This window comes from Lontra canadensis, unplaced genomic scaffold, assembly GCF_010015895.1.
Source record: "Lontra canadensis isolate GAN:19392208 unplaced genomic scaffold, GSC_riverotter_1.0 scaffold187, whole genome shotgun sequence".
NCBI lineage: Eukaryota > Metazoa > Chordata > Mammalia > Carnivora > Mustelidae > Lontra > Lontra canadensis.
The window spans coordinates 414,911-438,840 of NW_022631181.1; the positions used below are offsets into that span (position 1 = coordinate 414,911).

Here is a 23,930-nt window from a genome sequence, read left to right on the forward strand (position 1 = left end):
GGGGCAAGACCCAAGTTTCTTGGGATTTTACCATCAGTGGAGGGAAGCCACTGCCCCAACAGGCTGGGTAACTCAGATAGTGTTCCTTACAAGACAAGAGCAGGGCAAAGAAGCAGGGGGATGGCAGCTGTCCCCTTAGGAATCAGCAGGCTTTGGGGGAACAGCCAGCGCCCTCTGGAAACAGAGCTGCTCTTAAGGGCCAAGAGGTACTTTCTCCCAAAGCCAGGCCGCCAGTGTGAACACATTAGATGGGATCAAGCCAGTGGGGGGCCTCCAAGCAACCCCACCTGCTAAGGACTCAGAGCATCTGAGGCGAGACTGGGTGTGTGAGCGTTGGGGGGGGCACTGCCGCCCGTGGAATGCGTGGTTTCAAGGTGGGGGCAGTGCCCCGAACTTCCTGGGCTCTGCCGCCTTCCTGGCCGGCAACTCTGCTTCCCTGGGCAGCAGGCAGGCCTGGTTGTCTGCAGAAGGGCCGCTGTGGACGGGACGGAGGCAGAGACTTTGTCAAGTGCATAGAGGCTTGGCGAGGCCTTACCTGAGTAAAGAGTTTTCAGAAAAGGAAGGAGAGCGTCTCAGCCCTAGTGGGCTCTGTGTACTCAGGACCGTATCGTGAAAACCACTCTGGACCCTTGGAGTTCCGGGCACTCACTTGTTCATGCACAGCTCATTCAGAAAGTTCAGGAAAGAAAAGACTCACCAAAAAACCAAACTATCAAAAGGAGAAGTCCCTCTGTGACCACAGGCCTCGGCTTCAGGCCCCAGAAAGCAGGAGAAAAGGACCAGCGCTGGCGGAACCCGGAGGTTTATTCTCAACACCCTTCCCATCAGTGTCACCTGGAGAGCGCTAAGGAGTTGTCAGGTGCGTCCCAAGTAGTTGAGGCCACAGGGGAGTCTCATGGCTATAGAGTGAGAGGTCACCTGGCGGGTGGGTCACCCACTCCCAGAGCGACCCTGCCCCCTGGAGCTGAAGGTCCTTGGGATCCCAGGAGCCGGCCAGAGCAGGCGGTGGGGGCGGGAGCTAGGAGAGCTCGAAGCCCGTGTTCATGCTGATGGCGTAGCGCAGCTTTTCCCGGAGGGCGCTCTTCTTGCTGTAGTTGGGCAGCTTGAGCAGATTGAAGCAGGTGGAGGAGGTGGGCAGGCGGCCACCCGGCTCCCGCTTGCGGATGGTGAAGAAGCCCCGGAGGACACTGCCCAGGGTGTCCCCCGTGTCCTGCAAGCACACACCACAGCCTCGGTTGGGAGGCACCTGTCGAGGGAGCCCAGGGGGCTGCCAGAGTGGGTGACCCAGGAGAGGGCCTGGCTAGCCCCTGGCGTCGAGCAGAACGGCTGGGCTGGTGAGAGCACGCTGCCGCCCAAGACTAGCCCCCCAACGGAGGGCACCCGGCCCTGAGTGCTGAGCGCACAGAAGCAGCCCCGTCCTGCACGGGCAACCCCTGTGTTAGGTAAGCACTCAGGGGGCCTTCGGGTTAACTGCTAGTTACCGGTTAACCAATTTCCAAAGAGCCAGACTACTGTAGACACTCTTAAGGTCCAAAAACAGCCTCCCACTTCCTGCTGCCAGCACGTGGCCCGGGGCAGACTGCAATGTGGGGCAGCCTTCCTTAAGAGGACTGAGCCTTGTCTAGCGTCACACGAGAGACCTGGAGACCAGCCTGCAGCATCCTGAGAGGCAGCTATGCGCAGAGGCCGCTGGGTTTTGCCGGCGGGGGAGAGGGGCTGAGACAGTGAACCACGGCTGCTCTTCAAGCACCCCTCCATGGGGCAGGACAACCCGAGACGTTTATTCTCTCTTGCAGACAAGGAAACGATGCGGCCTGCCAGATAGCAAGGGCCAGCACACAAGCCCTTGCCTGCCCCATTCCTAAGCCTTACCTCCTCCCCCAGCTGCCTCTCAGCCTGGAGCCCTGCCAAGCCACCCGCTACTAAACCACCCCCCAGGTACCCTTTCCTGAGGGAGGAAAGAGAAAGGGACCCCAAGAGAGCTGAGGCCCCAGAGCAGCCCGAGTCCCAGGGCATCCTCTAGGGGCCCAACTGCTCTCCTGGCTGGAGCGTTGTGGAACCTTCTCACCCGGCTCCCAGGAGCCGCGCGGCCTGCCCTATGGACCCAGACCGGGTGTGAAGCTCTCCACAGCGCGCACAGCAAACCACCCCGAAGAGCGGGCGCCTCGCCCCCCGGCAGTGGTACCTGATCGTCTGACACTTCCACACAGCGGATGGAGAAGGGAGGCTTGAGGTAGGCGAATCCTAGGAGCGGGGGCCTGGAGCAGCTGGTCACAAACTGCAACACAAGGCAGGTTGAGGGGACAGAGTGGGACTCTTGCTCCCTCAGCAACACGCCCCTGGCAGGCGAGCTGCGCTTTTTTGCTTTCTCCAGTCATGGTATGACTGGAGAGTGGAAGGTGACCGTGCATTCAGCCCAAGAACTGGTACATGTCTCATGTCTCCCTTAAGGGTGTTGTTTTTGAAGGTTAAAACACATGAAAGCCACACCAGCAGATGTGACCAGTCATTTGTGCGCACCAACCCAGGCGATGGCAGAGAACGTGTAGCTGAACAGCTCAGAAACAACACAAACTCCCCTCACGGGACCAATCTCAGTGGGCCTGGCACGTGGACCCTGCGTAGAGAGACGCCATGCACAGGAGCACTGGGCAGAGGGAGATGGTGGTGCCCCTAAGGATGGCGCAGGAGAGAGGGCCCGCTCCCCTCACACCTGGCTTCCTGCTCGGCTTCCTAGCCAGCCAGGGGACAGTGTGCAGGTGCGCTCACCTGAGCACCCTGGCCTGCTGGGTCATGGAGCAGTCTCTGTGAGCTTTGTCCCTGACAGACAAACCTGCTCTCAGCACGCAGACAATGATCAGGCGTCTGGCACCAGCAAGGCTGAGGGGGACGCACTGATGCCCCAGACACCGAGAATGGAGCCTCTGGGCAGCCAGTCATGCGCCCTTGCGACACTCCTGGGATTCCCTGCATCTTCCAGATGGCAGCACCTGTGTTATCTCCCCACACGTGCAGCTCGTGTCTACACAGGGGAACCAGACTGACTTAGAAATCCGAGCAACAGACCTGCAGAGGAAGTCTTAGAAAGCACTCGCTTTTTAGAACTGAGTATCAGCTAGAAACGCTCTCCCTTCTCCAGGGGATGTATGGGCCTACTACTGGACCTACTACATAACGCCAAGCTGTGCTTCAAAATTTCACTGCAAGCTGCGTGTTTGGCTCTTAATGTAACCATTACCACTGAAACAGTGTTTTAAATGGCTGTGAGATTCCTGAGGGCAACCAGAGAGTTTTTGTGCAGCAGGTTTCAAAAACTGTTTTTATACCAAGTACCGATGCTACTACCCAGCAGGGTTTACTTTCCACCAACCAAAGCACAGCAGCAGCTCCTACAAAGAAAGCAGGGCTGAGCTCCGCACTGAGCGCTCTGGGACCCGGCCTCATTGCGTCACTCCTCGGGAGCTGAGTGATTCGCTGTTTCAGGGATGAGGAGATAGACCCGGAAGAGCCCATGCCTATCCCAGTTCAGGCCACTCAGACCTGCCACGTGCCGCAAGCCGGGGCTGGTCAATGGAGGGAGTGCGGCTTTCATCCCCCTGGGGCGGGAGGTGCAGGAGCAGAGGGCACAATCTGCCATCTGCTGGCGTGACATCTGAAGAAAGCAGAGTCAGGGCCACTCCCGTACAGCGGGTGTGTCTTCCACCTGGCGCCGGGGCCTGGTTGCAGGAACAGCAGGTCTGGGGACCGGCTCTCCAGAGACACGAACATGCCTGCTGTGTGGGACAGACTGCATACAGTCAGGAACCACGGGCTCTCTCCTCTTTCTAGGAGAGACGGAGGAGCGGCTCTACAGGCCAACGGGGGTGTTTTGCCTATAAGAGGTGCTGCTGAAAATCAGACTTGATTCTCTTGAGAATTTTTGGAATTATGTCTACCTGCCTACCCCAAGTCCTTCAAAACCCATGGGGACGAGCCGGGCATTTCTGCGTCTGCGAGTGGGGACCTCCTTGATGGGAATGAACTCTCCTCAGAATGACAAACAAAGGAGAAAGAAAACCTGCTGCCTTTTCAACTGGTGACACTGTTTGTGTTGACTCAACAACAGAGGTCACCGGAGACCACTCTTGAAACCCAAATGTCCAATGGAAAATAGCTCAAGGCACTTAAATGTACCCCCAGAATATGACAAAGTGTTCATGGTAAAATATCAAGTAGGAGAGCGGGTGGCAAAGTGAAGATTCCATCTTTATAAACATGTACACGTGTGTAACAAATACAGACAAGTGTGCATCGTCCCATGAAAGGCTTCGCCAACGTAACAGCAAACAACACAGTGGCGTCGGTGTGGGGGGATGTTCTGAACGTTTACAACTTCAAAGACACCGGTATAAGGGAACTGGTTAATGTCAGCCACTGTTTGCAGAAACACACACTGCTCTCAGCCTACTCAATCATGGTGTGTTTTACGGGCACACTGTATGTGTGGCACTGCATGTTTTACACCACTCAGAAAAAGGGTACACAGAGGCAGTCCGGGGACAGTAGGAACAGAGATTCAAAAGTGTGCCTGTCTCAGGATGCCTGGCTGGCTCAGCCGGTGGAGCATGTGACTTGATCTTGGCGTTAGAAGTTTGACTCCCCACATTGGGTGTAGAAATTATTTAAAAACAAAGCTTTAAAAAAATTGCTTGTCTGTAATCTTAAGGTAGTAAACACCATTTGCTTCTATACAGGAAGGAAGAAACGAGATGTGAGCAAGGCCAGCACCAGCGAAGGGGAAGACGGAGTGCTGAGGCCAACGAGCTCCCGTCCACGCAGGCCTGTCTCTGCAGAGAGGTGTGCGGCAGCTCTGGGGCCCATGTGACTCAGCCTCACCTCTGGCCTGTCTGGTTACTGCTTGACCCATCATGGAGGTGGCCTACACGAGAGGATACGCTCATGATAGGAGGTCCTCTTGGTAAGGTTTATTTTTTCCCAGTGTAAATTTTTACATCAAGTGGCCTCTAGGTTTATGAGAGTATCTATGAATGCACATGTAGGTAACATATAAAATGCCTTTAGGGGCACCTGGGTGGCTCGGTGGATTAAGCCGCTGCCTTCGGCTCGGGTCATGATCTCAGTGTCCTGGGATCGAGTCCTGCGTGGGGCTCTTTGCTCAGCGGGGAGGCTGCTTCTCTCTCTCTCTCTGTCTGACTCTCTGCCTACTTGTGATCTCTCTCTCTCTCAAATAAATAAATAAAATCTTAAAAAAAAAAAAAATACCTTTAGAAACATGGCTCTCTCGTCGGGTGTGAAGTCAGAGGCCAGAATATCCCAGAGCCAGATGATGACCCTGTGACTTCCATGAAAGCCACCGTAGTACACCGTGTGCTTCCTGAAAACAATGCAGACAATGTGCTCAGCCACACATTCCAATGGGCACTTACAGACCCAGGCAGGGATGGACTTTAGCCAAGTGGAACAGCCAGCTCTGGCAGGCCTGGGTGACTCCCGACTTCTCTTAAAGGAAGATGCTCATGCCTTCGTGACCCACAGCCCTGGAAGCTGAACAGGTGGGGAGCTCCAGAGCTGTACACTCCTGTGACTCGCAAACAAGAGCTAACAGGAGGTCCTGCCCTGCCATTTCCCAGAATTCTGGAGAGCCCAGCAGTCCCTGACACATGCTTAGTCTCTGCTTCCACTTCTGAGTCTCTAGGCAGACAAGTGGGGGAGCTTCTGTTCCAGAGCGATTCGCCCAGGGATCAGGGAGGAGTACACTTGGAGGTGGGCTCCTGAAATAGAAGGAGCCCAGCAAGGGGACAGCTTGCTTCCCAGGAGGCCAAAGATTTCACTCACCAACCCCCACTCCCCGGCCCCAACCAACCAACCAACCAACCAACCAACCACTCGTTGCTTACTTTAAATCTTCCAGATCAATCTCAGCATTGTCACCAGAGATGAGACGCTGTAGCTCAGGGGTTGAGAACATCCGGGTCCACTCGGGCTTGATAATGGAGCGGAATCCGCTAATGAGGGCAGCTGTCTGGTTTTTGATTTGAGTGTGCATCCGAAAATGCGCCATCAGATGGATGTAGCTAATCCTGTTGCCAACAGGAACAAAACAGTGGGAATTAATAGGCCAGGCTGGGCTGTTACCAGTGGGCTGAAAGAGGAGTCCAGTCATTTTGAGACCACTTCACAGAAACACCAACGGTACCAGGGTGTTTCACCAGAATGATGCTGATGACGAAGATGACAGTGATGCTAGCTAGCCCTCCTAATGTGTTCAGGGCATTACCTCATTCACTCCTCCCCCAAAACTCGGGGGTCAGACATCAGGAAACACCCCCCTATACCAAGAACCCAAGTGAGACATTCTCCAGGTAAGGAGAGGGCCCTTCTCAGTACAAAGGGTGCTTTTTGGACTCTTATTTACTATCATCCAATTAAGAGAGAATTTCGGCCTTCAGTAAACTTTAAAACAGAGAAAAAAATGGTTTCATGAGGAAACCTCCATCAAAGCCATACTAATCTGGGCCAAGACTCTAAGTCATGAAAAGCAAGCCTGAGAAAAGTTGTGACCAAAAGCAGCTGGCTTACACTTAAGTTAGACAGGAAGTCAGGGCAATAACAATGGTTCTGAGCAGACGGTCTTCTGGGCCTGCTTTTCTGAGCACAGTGACCTCATCCACGACTGTGTAAAATACAACACAAACCTTTTGAACAGGTTAAATCCAGTTTTGCTAGCATGACGGATTTCTTAGCAAAGATGATGAGCCCAGCCCAGGTATGATTCTCCAAATCCCAAATTAGCACCCCAAATTAGCACAGTCCAAATAAAAATTTTTACCCCAAAGTGCTCAGAACTGAGTTTCTGACCTTGAAAATGCATCTATTTAAAAAAAATTATCCAGCAGCAGACTTGCACACTGAAACACTAAATACGACTTTTTCCATGATAGATTTCCCTTTCATACACGCTGCGAGGCAGGGTGCTGCTATTGTTCCATTTTACCAGAAGAGAGAGGGGGACTTTGGAGGGCTTTCCCATTTAATGCCCACCAGGAAGCGTGAGATCAAATATCACTCCTGAGGAGGGCAGAACCAGCCCTGACAGGCCTTTTAAGACCTTCTGTGGAACTGAATCCCCTTGCCCTTATGCCGAGCTTTTTTGCTGAGAACATATAAGAGTTTGTGAAGTGGCTTTCCACACAGGTCAGGCAGGGTAGGAGTCTCACTCCAGCACAGGCTGTGTCGGCCTGCTGCTTCTGGCCGTGACCCATGCTGTGAAACACGACCAATCTGGGGGTGATGGGGGTCTATGAGACATGTCACAGTGCTGACACTGGTGACATTCACTGCTCTCATTAGAGAACCAGACATCTGAACCAGACATCCTAAAAGGTATTTTATACTCATGAGCTCAGAGAAGCCCTCTGAAGAGATGGTTATAAGCACACAGCAGGGAGCAATGGGACGCGGCCCTGCTGACACCCCCAGGCAGCACCTCCCAACCTGGGCTCCCGGCTCTTTTCTCAGTTGTCCAACTAATGCCCTGTGGCTAGGAGTCAAAACTGTTGTCCTTCCAACACGAGGAGAATCAGGCCTGCTCTTCTGACCACACTGACCATCTAAATGAAAGCTCCGCAAGCAGGCGGGACTGATCCCCCACCTGACCCCAGAGGGACGCTTGGGCTGCAACGTGCATCTGATCCAAGTGACTCGCCAGGTGGGACTAAGCTCTCCCCTGTCACTGGGAGAGTGACGCTCAGATTAACAGTTCAGATGCTCAGCTGAGCCTGGCGGCAGGAGAAGACTGATAGACTGACAAAAGGGCCAGTATCGACTCCTCATGCCAGGTTCTTCTGTTTTAATGAGGTGAGAACAGTGCGGGAGGAGACAGTGCACTGAGGAGTTTTGTTTCTAGGTACCGAAGAGGAAGAGGCTGACATTTACGACAGATTTCTAAAAGCCCGTTATCTGTGACAATAGCTGCTGGGCCTCTGAGTCCCCCCCATCTAAGGATGTGTCTGTGGCATTTGAATTCATCACTGTGTCTTCTCAAGAACAGCATTTCATACAACTGCCACATGCTATCATTCCAAAATGATCTGCCCCTCCAAGGTGTCTTTCCGCCTCTGGGCCCTGTGGGTTCAGGACTACGTGCCTGGCACGGCTCAGAATCCATTTGTCTGCCTCTCGAGCCGTCATTAAATTCCTAGGAACACCATGGCCTGGGTGCCTCTGACCTTAGATGTGCTACTGCAAAAAATAAATTGTCAATTCTTATTTTGCAAATCGAATTTAATACAATTTTGGCCTATGAACTGTAACCAGTAAATTCCATTATGATATTTATGGCCTCTTTCTACTTCTATCTATCTTAATAAATTCTCAAAGTAAGACCGGAAAGCCAGAATGAAGTCTTTTCAAGTGCTGACCTTAAAAATCTAATTGCTATACTCACTTATTTTCATTCGTAACAGGAATGGTCTTCCCTCCAGGAATCAGTTCATGGCAAACAAGCTAGGGGAGAAGATGGGGAGCAATTAGTCAAGAGGATTCTACCGGGGAAATAAGGCTTCCTGAAGATGAAAGGGCCCGCCACTGATGTCCATAATAACAGAATGAAGATGAGACATGTTTTGGAATAATCATTTTCACAAGAAGCCAGGGCTTAACTATCAACAAGCAGACCCTGCACAATCAATATGGAAGCCTTCTTCTCATCTGATCCTCATTAAAACATTCATACTGAGGCTTCAAAATGTTGTGGAGAGGACCGTGTTTGCATTAGGAGCACAGTTAAATAAATGTTGGTACAACCGTAACCTGCAATGTGTAGCTATTAAAAAATATGATGAAAACGTGCATTTGTTGAGAAGGTGGGGAAAAAAAATTATAATAACACGCATGGTATGATACCGTTTCTGGGAAAAAAAAGTTACACAGGTGCCCCAGGAGAGAATTCTGAAAACACACAGATGACACATTAACAGCAGTGCTCTCTGGGCGCTGGTGCTCTAACTGTTTTTTTCAGATACTGTGCTCATCTTATAGTGGAATCTGTGGTTAGCAGTTTGCATTGTTTCTATCATCAGAAGAGAAAATTCTCAGGAGGAAGGCTCAAAATCTGATTAAAGATTTGAAAACTGCGGACTCAAGTATTTTCCTCAACTTCAAGCATTTCTGGGGGTCACCTAAAAAAATCAAAGAATGCATAATTTCAAAGCTAATTTTAGCAGAAATTCTACTAATAGGATATCCTGGGTCTCTGATGATGCAGAAAGGAACGATCGTGGCCTCTAGTCCCACCACTGTGAACACCTTGGGGCAATCGGAGGACTCTGAAGCTGGGGCCTCTGACCCAGCTTGGTGTTTCCCAGACAGGGCTCTAGGGAGCGCCTGGTCCATGCGCTATTACTTGGAGAACCTCGGAGAACCACTCTGGGGGAAGGCTGAGGCTCCTCCCTCACAGGCCGGTCAGAGTGCTCCCACACCAGCGTGCTAGGGGCTCTCTGCAGGGTGCGGCCTACGGGAGTTCACAGCATCACGCTGGTCCCAGAGAAGCAGGGCTCAGGGAGACTGACGGACCTCTTGGAGGCAATGCGGGCTCGGCTCCAAGAAGCCAGCTTTGCACTATGCAGCTCTAGGTCCGATTTTCCTTGCAGTGCTCGGAACACGGGCGCACAGAGGCTCATGCAGGTGTCCGCTGGGACATCTCTGGAGGGCGCGGAGGGCACTTCAGGTAAAAGCCAAAAGGAAAACTCTGGGAAGGGACGCCTCTGCTGTCAGTGTCGACAGTCTTTTCTCCCTGCTCTGCTCTATGGGATGAGCCGGAGCAAGGACTGGATTCTGTTCGAGCCACTTCTCCAGTGGCTTCTTCCCCTCTGCAAATCACAAGCCTCCATGTGTGATAGCTAATCCTCACCATGGCAACGAAAAGCAATGTTACAAATGGGGAATTAGAGCTCCCATCAGGAATGACCCTAAATGCAATCTAAGCAACGCGGGGTCTCTGTGGGGAGCTCTCTGAGGGCCCAGCAAGCAAAGGCCAGGTCAACTGGGAATAAAGGGGGAACAGCCCCCTTGCTGGCAAGGCAGGAATTGGGGGATGGGCGAGGGGGACAGGCACCAGAGGACAGGCAGCCCTGGTTTGTGGACCTCCCGGGGAGAAAACCAAGAATGGGGTGGGTCCCAGGAAGCCAGTGGAGGGAGGCAAAGAATTGCTGAGCCATAGAGGCCGACCTACCTGACCCATGACGTCCTCATCGTACGAGAGAGTCAGGCCCAGGTCAGCAATGTCCCCGTCATAGCGCTAATGCAACAGAGAAGGGGCAAGTGTTGGGACCCAGCAGGCCATATCCTTGAAGCCTGTACCACATCCCGTCCTACCCGGTACTGCGTGGGCAGGACCACCATGGCCGCCACCGGGCCTGAAGCAAAGGCAAAGGCCGCTCGTCACTGTGAGCAAGGAGGTAGGAATTCCCAGAAGGGGACATGGGAGTCTCCGGAAGCTACAGAGTGGCCCCTGCACCAGAGCAGGAAATCGCTCCCACCACATGGGAACCGTGAGGCCTTCACTTGACCGAGCTGACATCAGCCTGCAGCTACACCTGCCATGTCACACTGACCTTAATGGAGGTGAGGTTTTTATAGAACTCCGAGTCCAGCGAAGGCAGCTCGTCCACAGAGCTGTAGAAGATGCTGTGGTGGTGCCCGAGCAGCTGGCTGAGGAAGAAGGATGCAAAGGGCACGTCCACCACAATTCCCTACAAGAGAGGAGATAGGAGCTTGCCGTCTGCCATGTAGGATCCCATCTCAGTGACCCTGTCGGGGTGGCTGGGGCTGCAGAGGAGCTCTGAGGGTGCCAAGGACATCGCTGGGTGCTTCCTAAACTTTCAAGGCGGAGACCAGTACCTCCCAACTATAGGACACTGCCAAGCACCTACGGGGGCCAGCAGAGCATAGCAGGTAAAGGCACAGGCTTCGGAGCTGCGCCGCTCAGGGACCCAGCCAGCTGCGCTGCTGCCTGGCTACAGGCCGTCGATCTCTCATCTGTAAATGGGGACTGGCACAGCCTCCCAATTTTAAGGTTTAAATGAGCAGGGTGGAGAGGAATGCAAAGCATTGGCTCTCCATTGGATCCAGGACAGGGTAGTCTCCAGGAGAAAGACCTATCCAAGCTGGACCTAAGCAGCACAAGGCCTCTCGTACAAGCCCCACAGGGATGCCCCGGGGAGGGAACACAGAGCTCTCCGCACACAGCACAGCGTGCAAGGGAGGGGAAGGGAAGGATCAGGGCCAGATCTGGAGGGGCCTCCTGAGGCTCCTGGAGTCTGAATTCTATCTGGAGGGCAGCAGGGAGCCCTAGGAGAGCTCCAGGCAGGGACGTGCCAGGTTATACTTGGCATGGGGAATGGACCAGAGGAGGAAGATAGGAGGCAGGGATGCAGCAAGGAAACCACTGTGGAATGCTGGGGAGAAGAGGCAGACTGTTCCAGGTGGAGGGAAGCATGTAAGTCGGAGAGATTTAGAAGGGACAGGGGCTCAGGTTCGATGATGACCTGTTTCAGAGGACAGCGAGGGTTACGTGAGTTAATGCATGCTACTCCTCACATGGTGCCCAGCATGTCCTAATTTCTCTGCACTGTTACTGCTGCAGAGGGAGGAGACAGACGCTGGGTCCAGGGGAATAGGGGAGGACATTCACAGAAGTCACTGGTCCTACTCTTGTGGGCATATCACAGCTACATGTTTAAAAGAGAAATGTGGCATATGGCCAGGGACATCCTCATGGGATTTCTTTTCTAAATGGGAATCAACTGAGAAATGGCATCCATTTTGCACATGTGGAAAGAGAAGCACAGAAAAGGAGCCCAGGCCCCTGCAACCGATCTAGGGCGGGAGGCAGCCTGAGGGAGCCTGGGCAGGGATGCAGATGGGGCATCTGCCAGCACCCCGAGCAGGGACTGAGGCCAGACACCAAGAATGCAGATGCTTGCCCCCACATGGCCTCTCTTCCTGCCTCTCTCCATTTGCTCCAGCTACCAGCTCTGCCTTCCCCAGGATTTGTGCCGGGTGAGTGGGGAGTACTGCTCAGGCAGTTTGGGAGTCCACTGTGAAGGCCACAAGCTCCTGCTGCAGCTTTCCTTCTGGCCTGGGGAGCAGGACCCTTAGGGTAGGGACCAAGCGTCCCTGGAGGGAGTTCTGCTGGCTTGGCTTGCAATGGACGGGGATCAGGACCTGGGTGGACCGCTCCTGCTGCCTACATGAGTCCACGCAGCCCTGACCCCACAAGACCGACGAGCCAAGCAGCACAGGAGGTGTCTTAACTCATTTATATCTGCAGCAACCCAATAACACAGCTTTTATTGTCCCTACTTCCTGACAAGAACGAGGGCCTACAGAAATAAACAGGCCGCACTCGCACAGTTCCCGGCTAGCCAGGGAAGACCGGTCTCGACCTGCTGTCCTGCTCTGGTTCGTAGGCAACACCGAGATGCCTGTGGCTTGCTCAGAAGCACTCACCCAAGTAACAAAGGATATAAGAAAACAGCTGTAACGACTATCACACCCCACAAAACGCTGCCCTCCTACAATGGGACCATGCTGGCCTGGATGTGAATCTGGGTTCTACCACTTAACTAGCGCTGATACTCTAGACAAGTGACTTCCTGAAGCCTCACGTCTGTCACCGGCAGGTAAGTGGGACACTGGCAGCCAGGCCACAGGACGGGCAAGATGAAATGACACAGCACATGGAAAGCTCCCAGTGTTTCTGTTCAGTAATCTTGGGTCCTGTCCTCTTTCTTGGGCTCCATCCTAATGACAGGGACTTTATGTGGCTGGGTCCAGCCAGGACACCATGCACCAAGTCCCCGGGACTTCTAGCATCTTGTTTTCCCTCCCGGTGCGACGCTCCTGCGCGTGCCTACCTCGTACACGGCCTTCCCCAGCATCTTGCCCACAAACTCGAAGAGTTGCAGGTAGTTCTCATGAATGTAGGACGTGGGCGAGGGGTAGAGCCTCTCGTCCCCGCTGGTTGTCTGCAAGGGAGAAGAACAGAGAGAGGCAGGGAGCCCACAGGCCTGGTGCTTTGCTTCTCATTCCTCACGGAGCTTTTGGCTGCCGTCAGCCCCGCTCCTGTGCCCCTTAAGTACCTTGAATAGATTGAGCGCCGGGTCGAACACCCTCTTAATGATTTCCTCCAAGAACTCCTTGAAGACGCCGTCCTGGTCAATACCTGCCTCATCCACGCCGAGGTCATTGACAAACTTCACGCGGATGACGCCCTTCATGGCGTGCTGGGAGAGCTGCCGGAGCTGCTCGTAGCCGTCCTGCCGAGGGCAGAATGGCAACCCGTCAGGAGGGGGAGGCCCTCTGCCCAACTCACGGCTGCTGCTCCAAGGCTCTGGCTCCCGTGTCTAGCCTTCCTGGCATCATTACTAAACACGCGAGTCAGGATGTAGGGTACGGGCACAGGCAGTTCTCACCCGCTTTTAAATGAGCCTGTTAAAAGGGAAACTCATTTTGGGGATGTGACTCCACTGCTCCATGGCAAGGGGAGGCCGCCCTGAGACAATGCAGAGGACAGAGGTGGGTAAGGCAGACAAGATGAGCTGTGACAAGCTCTTGGCTGTCAAAGGACAGAAGTAACTGGGACAAGACCCCACCCATTTTAATGCAAAGACTAGCTTATTTAGCTCATGATAAAAATCAGTCAAACTCAGTCAAACCCCTACAAGATGAAAAATGAAAATCCCCCCCCCCCCATCAACTCCTGGTAGCCTTCCCCAGGTCATGAAAGGCCTGAGTGAGTCAGGCTGAGGAATTCAGGGTCCACCTGGAGGGCAGTGGAGGGCCACAGAAGAGTCCAGGCAGGGTGAGATGTGACGGACTTTCTCCAAAAGATCTTTGTTGGCAGCAGAGCAAACAGATGGCAGGGACAAGGGTGTGGGAGTGATGCTGGGCCCACATGAGGCAGGGGGAGCAGCGAGGAGCCCCGCACAGCCCCTGGCCAGCAGCCAGCCCGCAAGGCACGCAGCCATCCACACAGAACCCTAGGATGACACTTTAATGTTCTTGCACTCCATTATCTTGTTTAGTGCGCCTCCCGATTCTAATCTGTTGAGGTCTTCGGGCTCCTGGTTCTGTCACCTAACGTGTTCCTGGCATCAGCAAGCTTAGTTTAGGTTTTTGTTTTTGAGAAGTGACCGTCAGAAGCAGTGCTGAACAAGACCGTGGCCAGGGAGGAGCCTTCTGGTCCAAGACGAGAGGCCCTATCTTGGGGGTACAACCGAGCTCTTTAGATACTGTTGTGTAAGGAGGAAATCCACTGCAATACCCCACTGAGGCCGCCCCATGGGTCTCCCTCCCAGTCACAGCCGTGGTGCCGTCAGACATTCTGCTAACACGAGACAGACCATCTCCACGGCAGCCACCTGCCTGCTGGCCTGGTCCCTTATCACTAAGCACACGGGGCCGGAATGCAAGAACTGCTTTGGGGAACTCTTGCCACCTTGCTGCTGATCATATTCCCCTCGTAATGCAAAGGACTATCCCTGGTGGCTTCTGATCTTATCCTGGGGTTAAGCTCCCAAGTGGAGAGCCCATAATAACGAACTCTGGAAGGCAGAGGCTTTGGGTGCACAGTCCCGAGAAGCACCTGAGAAGTGGAAGCCTGAGAACCACTGAGTGAGAGGAAAAGCAACAGAACACAGGATGTCAGCACGCAGCTGCAGCAGAATGGTTAAACCGTTCTGCCTGCATTTATGGTAATTATCCTGGCACGGAGTCACGGATGGGTGGAGAATTCCAGCACGTTCTTGCTTGCCTGCAGATTTCCTCCATTCTGCTCTGAGATGATGCCTCCCTAAGCTGACTTCATGTTGGCAGGGGTGCCAGGATCACGCCGATTAAATGAGACGGTGTTACGTGCAAGCACTTAGCACGCGGCCACATGCAAGGCAGGTGCTTAAGGAATGTTCACTGGAGTCGAATCCTACTTCTTTATCAGCCCCACGTTGGCCTTTTCTTTGAAGAGCTGTAGAGCAGAATGTGCCAGCTGCTTCCTCTGACAAAATTTCCTGCTGCACCCTCTGGGCACGAGCGTCAGTACACGAAAACTGGATCTGCGTCCTTCCTTTTGGAAGGTGAGTGGGAGGAGGGTATCCTGCACCTCAAAGAGCAGAGGCAGAGGACTCTGACCTGGGGATGAGACTGGCTCTCCCACTGAGACCTCCGTGAGCGTGACTGTGAATCCCAGTTCCGCCTATGACTGCGGGGACAGGGCTGGGCAGAGGATGGTTTATGGTTCCTCCCAGTCCTGAGATGCCAGGGTCCCGGCCCCAGTTTACCCTCTGTGAGGGAAAGCCTTCATGCAAGACTTCAGACTAACACCTGCACGGACAGTGCGGAAGCACCACCTTCAGTGAAAACACAGAGGAGGAGACTGGATAAAAGGCCAGAATCACACAGGAGTATCTAAGATCAGTTTTTTGATGCCCCCTTGTGTCCAAATCAAGCAAATGCCACTGGGCTCCCCTCTCACAACCAAACCAGCAAGTGACGAGAACTAGGGTAACTGAGTGTGTGAACCTCCCCCCTCCTAGTTCAAAAGGAACAACAGTAATCTGTTTCATGACAAGATGGACTCTCAGGGAATATTAAAAAAAAAAAAAGCAGACTTGGCCAGGAACAGACCGACACTCCCTGAGGGCTGTGTTTGAGGAAGCAGGCCCAGGGTAACCGGGACATGCGGTGAGTCTCCCACAAGCAGCGACACTTGAGGAGGGAGCCAGAGACTCCGTCACTCTCAGGACACACACCCATCTCTACCACCCCAGCCTTCCTGTTGGTGCCGGCCACGTCTGAAAGGGACTGGGGACCGTAAGGGACGGGAGGAGCAGGTGGTCTCTTTTGGTGGGGGCACGAGTTTCCCAGCTGCCCAGCCCTCTCTACTGCTTGCCAGCTCTGAGGCTGGATGTCAGGTATCATCGGCCAGCTCACGAGCAGGGCTCCTCCTTAAGCAGTTATCTAAACTGAGGCTGTGTTTCAAGAAGAGCAGGAGGGAGCAGTGCAAGTCGTATTGCTCAGCGTGCAAACAAGATGCTCCTGCACGGACACACTCAGCCAGCCTGACCCATTCCCATGACCAGCAGGGTCCCTGGAGGCACTTAAGTCTCTTCTCTCTACCTTTAAGAATGTCAAAAACTTCCGGTTACCACACACTGCCTCTCCCCAGCAGACCCCTGTGTCAATCGACAAGGTTCAGGGGAACTAAAAGCAGCTCTCTAGCGAAGGAGTGTGAATGCCCCAAGAGGTAAATGAAATTGTGGGGGAGGGGGAGGAAGGGCTGCTGCCAGTGCCATTTGCTGGTGTCTGGCTATGTGGCCATGTGCCGTCCCGGGATCCCATGACTGCCTTATGCCGCAAAATGTGCTAATGAGGGGCTGTGGCTAGAGCCAGAGAGAAGGTCCAAAGAGCAAGCAGGGGCAACTATATCAAGTCCAGCCTCTCCTGGACATGTGGACTTGAGGTTCAGTCACCAATTGACCACTGGCAGGCTCAGCACATTTGGGTGGGCTCCACACTGTACAACCCTGGGGGGGGGGGTTGGGAAATGGCTCATAGTAACCTCATAGGCAAATACATTTACTATAACAACATTCCAGTAGATGGTAGTCAGTGTCGTGTTCTGAAAAATTCATTCAGTTATTATGATTTTCTGACATAAAGAGGTAAAGTGTTCTGAAGACAGGCACCTGTCACAGGCAGGTCACACTGGACACTGGGTTTGGCTGAGGCAGGCCACTTCCCTGTTTCTCCAAAGTTCCCATCTACAAAGAACTCCTGGCTGTGCAGTAAATGCACCCGCCCCTGCAGTATGACTCAGTAAACCTGCTACCTACACTCCATCCCCCACATTCACAGTTGGGAGTCTGGGCAAGATGTCTCCCAGGGCAAAGGGAGTTTGCACAGACATGAGAACGCCCACATGCAGCACTTCCTGTCCTCATTGCAAAGAGCGCAGTGTCTGATGTTCCAGCCCTGGGGCCCTCATGGGGAAAAGGCAGGGAAATACCATACTATGGGTCCCTAGCACTGAGGTCACGTTTAATCAGGCAGCTCTCTGGAGCACACGACAGGACCAACGGCCCCATTCCAACCCCAAGCCTTGACTTCAGTGCTATCAGATCAAGGAGTAATAAGAGTGGTTGGAGGCTACAGATCATGCACTGAAAAGTCCACCTCTCTGGATGGGCTTCTCACCTCCAGCATCCGGGACCGTCGGATAGTGATGTGAGTTACGTGGGGAGAGGCTGAGCTGGTCTCCACGAGCCCTAGCTTCTCCTTCTCCTTGGTGACCATGTTTCGAAACAGGAGAACTCTCTGAAATGAGCAAAGGTGAGACCAGAAACTGGGTCAACAACTGATGATTCCCGTAGACACACTATACAAGATTAGTGAAACCAGTCATGTAAGAGGCAAGCGGAATGAGACTCTCTGATACGTGCTGCAGGTTAGGAATGTCTTGGGAGAACAGGAGACGTTCCCCCAAAATCTGGGGAATTAGAAATTATAGCTAAATATATGCCAAGGAAGAAAGGTCACAGAAAGAACAGTCTGGCTGCAGCCAGAGTCCATGTAACAATGGTCTGAGAGAACATTGTTCTCATTCAGTTGATAAACCACTACAAAAACCTGGCGGCAGGACAGGTCACCCAGGGTGCTTTACAGAGCTGTGCTTGCTTTAAAGGAGATCAACGTCATGGGTTGCAAAACAGAAACATTTCAAAGATAATTCTTTTCACTGTCAGAAATTAAAAAAAAAAAATGATCCCACAGAATAAAGGTCTCTGACCTCAAGCACACCAAAAGCCTGCCCACCCCCCACCCCTGCCCAGTAACATTTCTCAGTCACTGTTAGAGAAGAACCCTCTCTCCCCCCATGGTCAAGACCCTGAAAAGCCCCTTGTAGGAGAGCACTATCCTCTGCCCCATCCCGAATATGAGAATCACTGCTGTAAAAGCATTCAGATGATGTCAGCTGAATGAAGAAATAAATCCAAAGACTGCTCTGTTGTTATTTTTTTAAATGAGAATCCCCTCAAAAGCCAAAAGCTTTGTTAAATACAAACAGGACAGTCAGAACAGTAACAATGGTAATAAGGATTAACTGTATACAGGGGAGGCTAGTGCGTTCCCATTTGATCATTTAACTGGCCATGAAATAAACACAGCTGTAGCAGGAATGGCCTCCCAGAGAGGAGGAAGGTTATTTAGCAGAGGAACTACTTCTCAGCAGAGCAGCCTGATGCGGCCGGTCAGCGAGTCCAGAAACAAGGACTGAAGTGCTCGGAGTAGTACCAGAAGCTCCAGGGCTTCCAGGACAACATGGAGGGGAAGAACAGACTGAGTGACAGTGAGAGCAGCTATGATAGAGTGAAGGCCACTGTCGCCTGTCCCGTCTGTGCCGGGGGACTGCTGACTTCCAAAACAGGTCTTTCACTTGTGAGCTGTGGGGCACAACTGCTTCCTCTGCTCCCAAATCTGTAGAACGATCACCTGCACATGAGGCAGAAGTCGAGCTTCCCATCTGGGTGAACCCAGTATGGGGCAGAGACCTCATACACGGAAACAGAAGTGCAGAGGTGGCTGAGAGACTGCCCGTCGCCCAGGAACCCCCGGACAAGGTCCTGATTTCCATGGGGCGTGGAAGACAGTTGGGGGCAACTGTAAGCAGGGCTCAAGGGGCTGAGGCCTCAGTGATCACAGGAGACGTCTGGGAAAGGACCCACTGTGCAGATGAAGAAACTGACTCACTCACCCAAGGTCCCAGAGCTGGTGGACAGAGGAGCCAGATTCAAACCCAGGACCCACACAGAGCCCATCACACCACACAGCCCTGCCCACCCCACAGGGCATTAGGCCTTTTAGGCACAAACAGTAGAGGAAGGACTTAAGTCCCAGTCGGGAGATGAATCACACAGACGAGTAGAAGCTACGTAAGACGGCACAGAGAATGAAGTGCTGTGTATGTGAACCAGGCAGAGTTGAGGCCTTCAAAAATGTTAAGGGAAGCAAGAACAGCATTGTGAGCCACCCACTTGAGTGAGATCAAGAACAGGGAGGGTTTGGCATTTAGAGCAAATGCCATAGTGACAGACTCAAGAGAGCAGGCCGACTGGGGAGACCCTATTGCCCTGTGCATTCCAGCAAGACGTGTCAGCGTGAGGGCAGCACATGCCTCATCAGGACGGAACACCCTGTGACACACTGAGCCACAGATGCCCTCCTGGACCTGCCCAGGCCATCATGGGATCAGGAGAGGGGCCAGGGGCCAGGAAAGGTCCCAAGAGATGGGAAAGAAAGAGTTCATGAACCAAGCAAAAGCCCTGATGGCAATCTTCAGCAAAACTCCCCAAAGCAAAAGCACAGCAAGGATTAGATTATAGCCCCCAAGTCATGCCAACTAATCTCAGAGGTTCCCAGGCTTCTTGCTTTCAGCACCCCCAAGGGCTCAGTAAGGACTTGCATGGCACTCCTATGTCTAAAGAAATACAGAGCCATTTACATGGTAGCTAGGGTCCTAAATCACTGAATGTGTTTGTGTGCACGGGGCGCCCGGGTGGCTCAGTTGGTTAAACATCTGCCTTCAGCTCAGGTCATGATCTCAGGATCCTGCGATCGAGTCCCATCTCTAGCTCCCTGCTCAGTAGGTAGCCTGCTTGTCCCTCTCTCTCTGCCCCTCCTCCCTCTGCTTGTGCTTTTTCTCTCTCTCAAATGAATAAATAAAATCTTTAAAAAAAAGTAAGTAAGTGTATGCTAAGGGCTTAGTAGTTGTATTTTAAAAATACATGTACATTGAAATTAACAAATTTAGTTACCTTTTTAAAACCCAGCTTAGCAAATAGGACATCCTCAAGCGAAATGCTGACAATGTGAGCTCAAGCTGGTACTTCAGAGTGGCCAACAGATTTCACTGTGCTCCTCTCAAAAACTTAAACTCCCCTGTGACAACCCAGGGGCACGCGGGGATGCCATCTGTGAACTGCAGAGACACAGACTGGATTCCTAGACTGCACAATAAGGGAATGCCACGGTCCAGGGCTGACTCTGCAGACACGGAGGCTCAGGGCGAGGTGCTGTGTCTGCAGCCGGACTGCACCACAGTGGACAAGGGCTGGGAGATGAAGGCCTGGAAGCCACTTCCAGAGTGGTTGAAGAAGGGCGGGGGGGATTCCTCAGAATCCTCGGAACACAGAAGACCCAGAGGGCAAACGAGTCATCTGTGCATCTCAGAAGATTTAGATTCCATTGTCAGTGGCTGTTCAAGAACCAAAGGGTAGATGGTACAAAGAACCAAAGGGTAGATGGTACAGAAAACTCAGCTTCAGGTGAGGAAGAACATTCCATCACTGGGCAGAGTAAAGCAACAGCACAGCTGGCTCTTCCAGGCTGCAGGGCCTCCATCTGAGGCAAAGTCAGGGCTACTGTCAGGGCCTCCCTCGGTGGGGGTGGGGGTGCAGAGGGGGTGGGAGACACGTTTCACTAAGTTATCTCCACGAGATCCCTTCATTTCTGAGAGGTTCTGCTGTCAAGTGCAATAACAATTTAAATAGCCACATCTGTCTGCGTATCGCTCCTCGAGGGAGAAGAACAGCAATTGCGAGTATTAACGTCAAGGTCAAAACAATATCAGAGAGCAATGAGAAGTAAGTAGCTCTGAAAAATAAGGTGAATAAACGTTCACATTTACAAAAATGTGACCTGTGCTGTTTTCTAGAAATGTCCTGTCAAAAAAGAAGGAAAGGAAAGAAAGGCACAGGAAGACCTCCTCTCAGTGATCCCTGTATGCAGCGTCCAGCAGACATTTCTGGAGCGTCACTATGGACCAGGAACGGGGTGGTGCCTACCCTTGCTTCCTGACACTCTCACCACAGGACCCCATCCTTCCCGAGCCTCTCACGTCCCTTGAGCCTGGAACACCACATTGCTGGTGTCCTTCCTCTTGTTAGTCCTCTCCTCGTGCTGGCACTCTCAAGGACAGGTCCCTGGTCATCTCACTCCCTCTGGCTCCCTGACCGTCCTGTCCACGGCCATGGATGCAGCCAGATTTGGGTGCTGTCCACATGCGGAGTGTCTCTCCAGCTCCGTTGCGCAATGGCCTCAAGGAGCTGTGGACGCCTTGCCTGTTGCCTACTTAAAGCTGACCTCACCAGCACTGCCCAGACCTGCTCTTGCCTGTGCTCCTACCCCAGGAAATGATGCCAACAAGTATCCAGGAGCCCAGGCCAGAAATATGCCCACCACCTGAAATCCATCTCCTCTCTCCTCTGAATGTCTTCATTCTCATGATTCTATGGTCTTTCCTCTGCCCCTGGCCAGTCCTCTATCCCATGGCCAGAAGGAACTCTCTAAAGCATAGGTCTGACCAGGGGCCCCTGAGGCTGAAAACACTCCAATGACTCCAACCAAAATCCACACTCCCGCCCTTGGTTTGCAAGGACCTTCCAGTTTCAACTCCTATAAACCTCCTCAGCTTCCTGACTCCCCTGTGTGTTCTCCGCAGCCAGACCACATGGCCAGCCCTCCAGAAGCACCAACGCTCGATCACCCAGGCCTTTAACCACTGCCTGCTTCTGCCTCTGGAAGCTTCTCCTGACTCCCTTCCCCCATTCCCAGCTGGGGCAGGTCCCCTTGACTGGGCGGGCCCCGCAGCATGCAACCCACCTGCCTGAACTGCTAGTTCCCACGGTCTTCAGTCTCTGTACTTGGCTTAACAACCTGATGTAGCAGGAGATCAATCCCCGTTAGCATCTGCTGAGTGAATGAGCTCATGTCTTTCTCTCCAACTGCTATAGCGAGGGCAGGTCAGGTGCCATGTGGTGGGACAGAAAGATGCTCAGAAGCCCAGCTCTGAAAGCAACTCACGTTTTTGTGGGGAATGACGTGTGGGATATACTGCAGGATCAGCTGGGCCCGTTTACGGTCCTTGTCCAGTTCTTGGAAGAGCACACTAGGTTTGAGATCCCTTCAGAGGAAAGGCATGGGTTTGGGGTTATTACAACACGGAAACCATTCTCTAGCGCAGGAGTGGCCAACCACAGCCTGCTGCCATTTCTGTAAATCCACTTCCATGGAACACGACCACTACGTCTGGCTGCTTTCACGCTACAATAGCACAGCAGAGCACTTGCAAAACAGACCATCTGGTCTGCTAAGCCTGAAATGTTTACTGTCTGGCTCTTTACTGGAAGCATCTGCCAGACCCCGCTCTAGTGCCACAACCTCAGAGTGGACACATCATTGATTAAAAATGGCAGTCATCTTACATTTAGTTGTTGCAAGAGCATTTCCCCACCCCATCCCCGAGAAAGCTAGCTGTTTTGTCCGGCTCATTTTGCTGATAAAAACCACCGCTGAACTATTGCAACCTGCTGCTCGGCTCAGCCAGAACTTGCTCCCCATTTGCGAAATGGGACTCGGCTCTGTCACCATGAACCCACTCTCATCACCTTCAGCGTCCACACGTCCTCACAGATGTGACTGCTGGGCGTCTGTCCCCCAGGAGGACAGGGCATGCAGGTGGGATGAACACCCCCCCAGCCTTGGAGCATGAATGCAGAGTGTGACAGAGGGGACTCTGGCTTTTGTGAACCCCCCTTCTGTGCCCTGCTCCTCACTTGCGTAGCCAGTGGTCCTCAGGGGCGAAGCGACGCCGGCAGTCCCGCTCATAAAGCACCATCAGCCACCCGTGCACGGACTGGAACAGCTCCAAGGTCTCCCCCTTGGCGTTCTCTGTGGGGCAAACGAATGGGGGAGCCGCACACCTAGAGTTGGTCAGAGCCGGTGGGGGGGGGCAGGAGGACAGCTTCTCATCTCTGCCCGTCACCAGGCCCCACCAAGGTCCTCATCTCCCTCACTCTGGATTTCACGCAGCAGCAACAAACTAAAAGGCACCCTGGGTATGTTCTAGGAGTCTACAGGACCTGGGTGTCCCAGACACAATCACTCATGCTGCCTCCCACTAACAGGTGATCCAAAGACCCTTTTAACCTAAGAAGCTTTGTACTGAACAACTTGCCAGCACTTCAGGAGGGGAGCTCTGGTTTGAGGTGTGCCCTGACATATCATGGAAACTAATTCGAAGGAGCAAAAGGAGAGGCAGGGTGAAATCCTGGCATCAATAATCCTCCACACATACACATACATGCTGAGGGGAGATCTAAGACGACCTTCACATAGAGCGAAGAAGTAAAACTTCCAATTACGTGAATAAATATGCCTTTCCAATTTGCTGTGATGGGCAATAAAGCTGAGAATCAGTTGGTGGTACAGACTGCAGCGTCCCTGCATGTGTAGCACCACTGAAATGACCGCCGGCTTCTTTACCTTACCTACGATTCCATCCCAGATCATCTTAAACACAAAGGAGTTCAGGAAAGAGGAGATGGTGACCAGCTCTTCCAGTTTGAATGAAATCTGTTCTTCATAAACTTCAATGTCGTCAAGAATCCTAAATCAGATGGAAAATTAGTCACAGCTTCCCACGGAGGAAAGGGGGGAAAATAGGAAATCTCCATCTCTTACGAGAAAAAAATTAGCTCAAGAAATAAACTTTACCTTTCAGATAAAATTTAGAGCTAACACGACAGGATGTGTAGTATCTGCTTCAGGATAAGGCGGAGGTGGCAGGGAAGCAGAGGTGGCCGAGTGCTAATCACTGTGGATGGGTAGGTGGGGATTCCTTCTACTATTTCCTCCGCTTTTTATTTATTTGCATTGTCCATAGTAAAAATTTTAAAAATATAATTGAGACAGGAAAACAGAAGCTCTCCTTTGTATCTTTCTTATTTATAAGGATCCGACTGTGACACCCTTAATTCCTGCCTGAACTCATGCCTATTTGAGGACTCTTGATTGAGAGTCTGGGTCTACTGAGG

The 23,930-nt window shown here is 52.6% G+C and overlaps 1 protein-coding gene across 6 annotated transcripts in view; it reads right to left on the reverse strand.

The window, feature by feature from the left end:
* Positions 1-786: 786 nt before the first annotated feature.
* Positions 787-23,930, reverse strand: part of UBE3B (ubiquitin protein ligase E3B) — a 50,322-nt gene continuing 27,178 nt past the window's right edge. For all 6 annotated transcript variants that reach the window (XM_032847424.1, XM_032847425.1, XM_032847420.1 and 3 more), the window contains 13 exons: positions 23,385-23,503; positions 22,671-22,785; positions 21,919-22,018; positions 17,254-17,373; positions 13,143-13,319; positions 12,918-13,028; positions 10,614-10,751; positions 10,232-10,297; positions 8,447-8,505; positions 5,898-6,080; positions 5,263-5,374; positions 2,186-2,278; positions 787-1,210 (listed from right to left, as the gene is read on the reverse strand). In XM_032847424.1, coding sequence (XP_032703315.1) covers positions 1,019-1,210; positions 2,186-2,278; positions 5,263-5,374; positions 5,898-6,080; positions 8,447-8,505; positions 10,232-10,297; positions 10,614-10,751; positions 12,918-13,028; positions 13,143-13,319; positions 17,254-17,373; positions 21,919-22,018; positions 22,671-22,785; positions 23,385-23,503 — 1,585 coding nt within the window. In that variant the 3' untranslated portion in view covers positions 787-1,018. The remainder of the gene's footprint in view (positions 1,211-2,185; positions 2,279-5,262; positions 5,375-5,897; positions 6,081-8,446; positions 8,506-10,231; positions 10,298-10,613; positions 10,752-12,917; positions 13,029-13,142; positions 13,320-17,253; positions 17,374-21,918; positions 22,019-22,670; positions 22,786-23,384; positions 23,504-23,930) is intronic.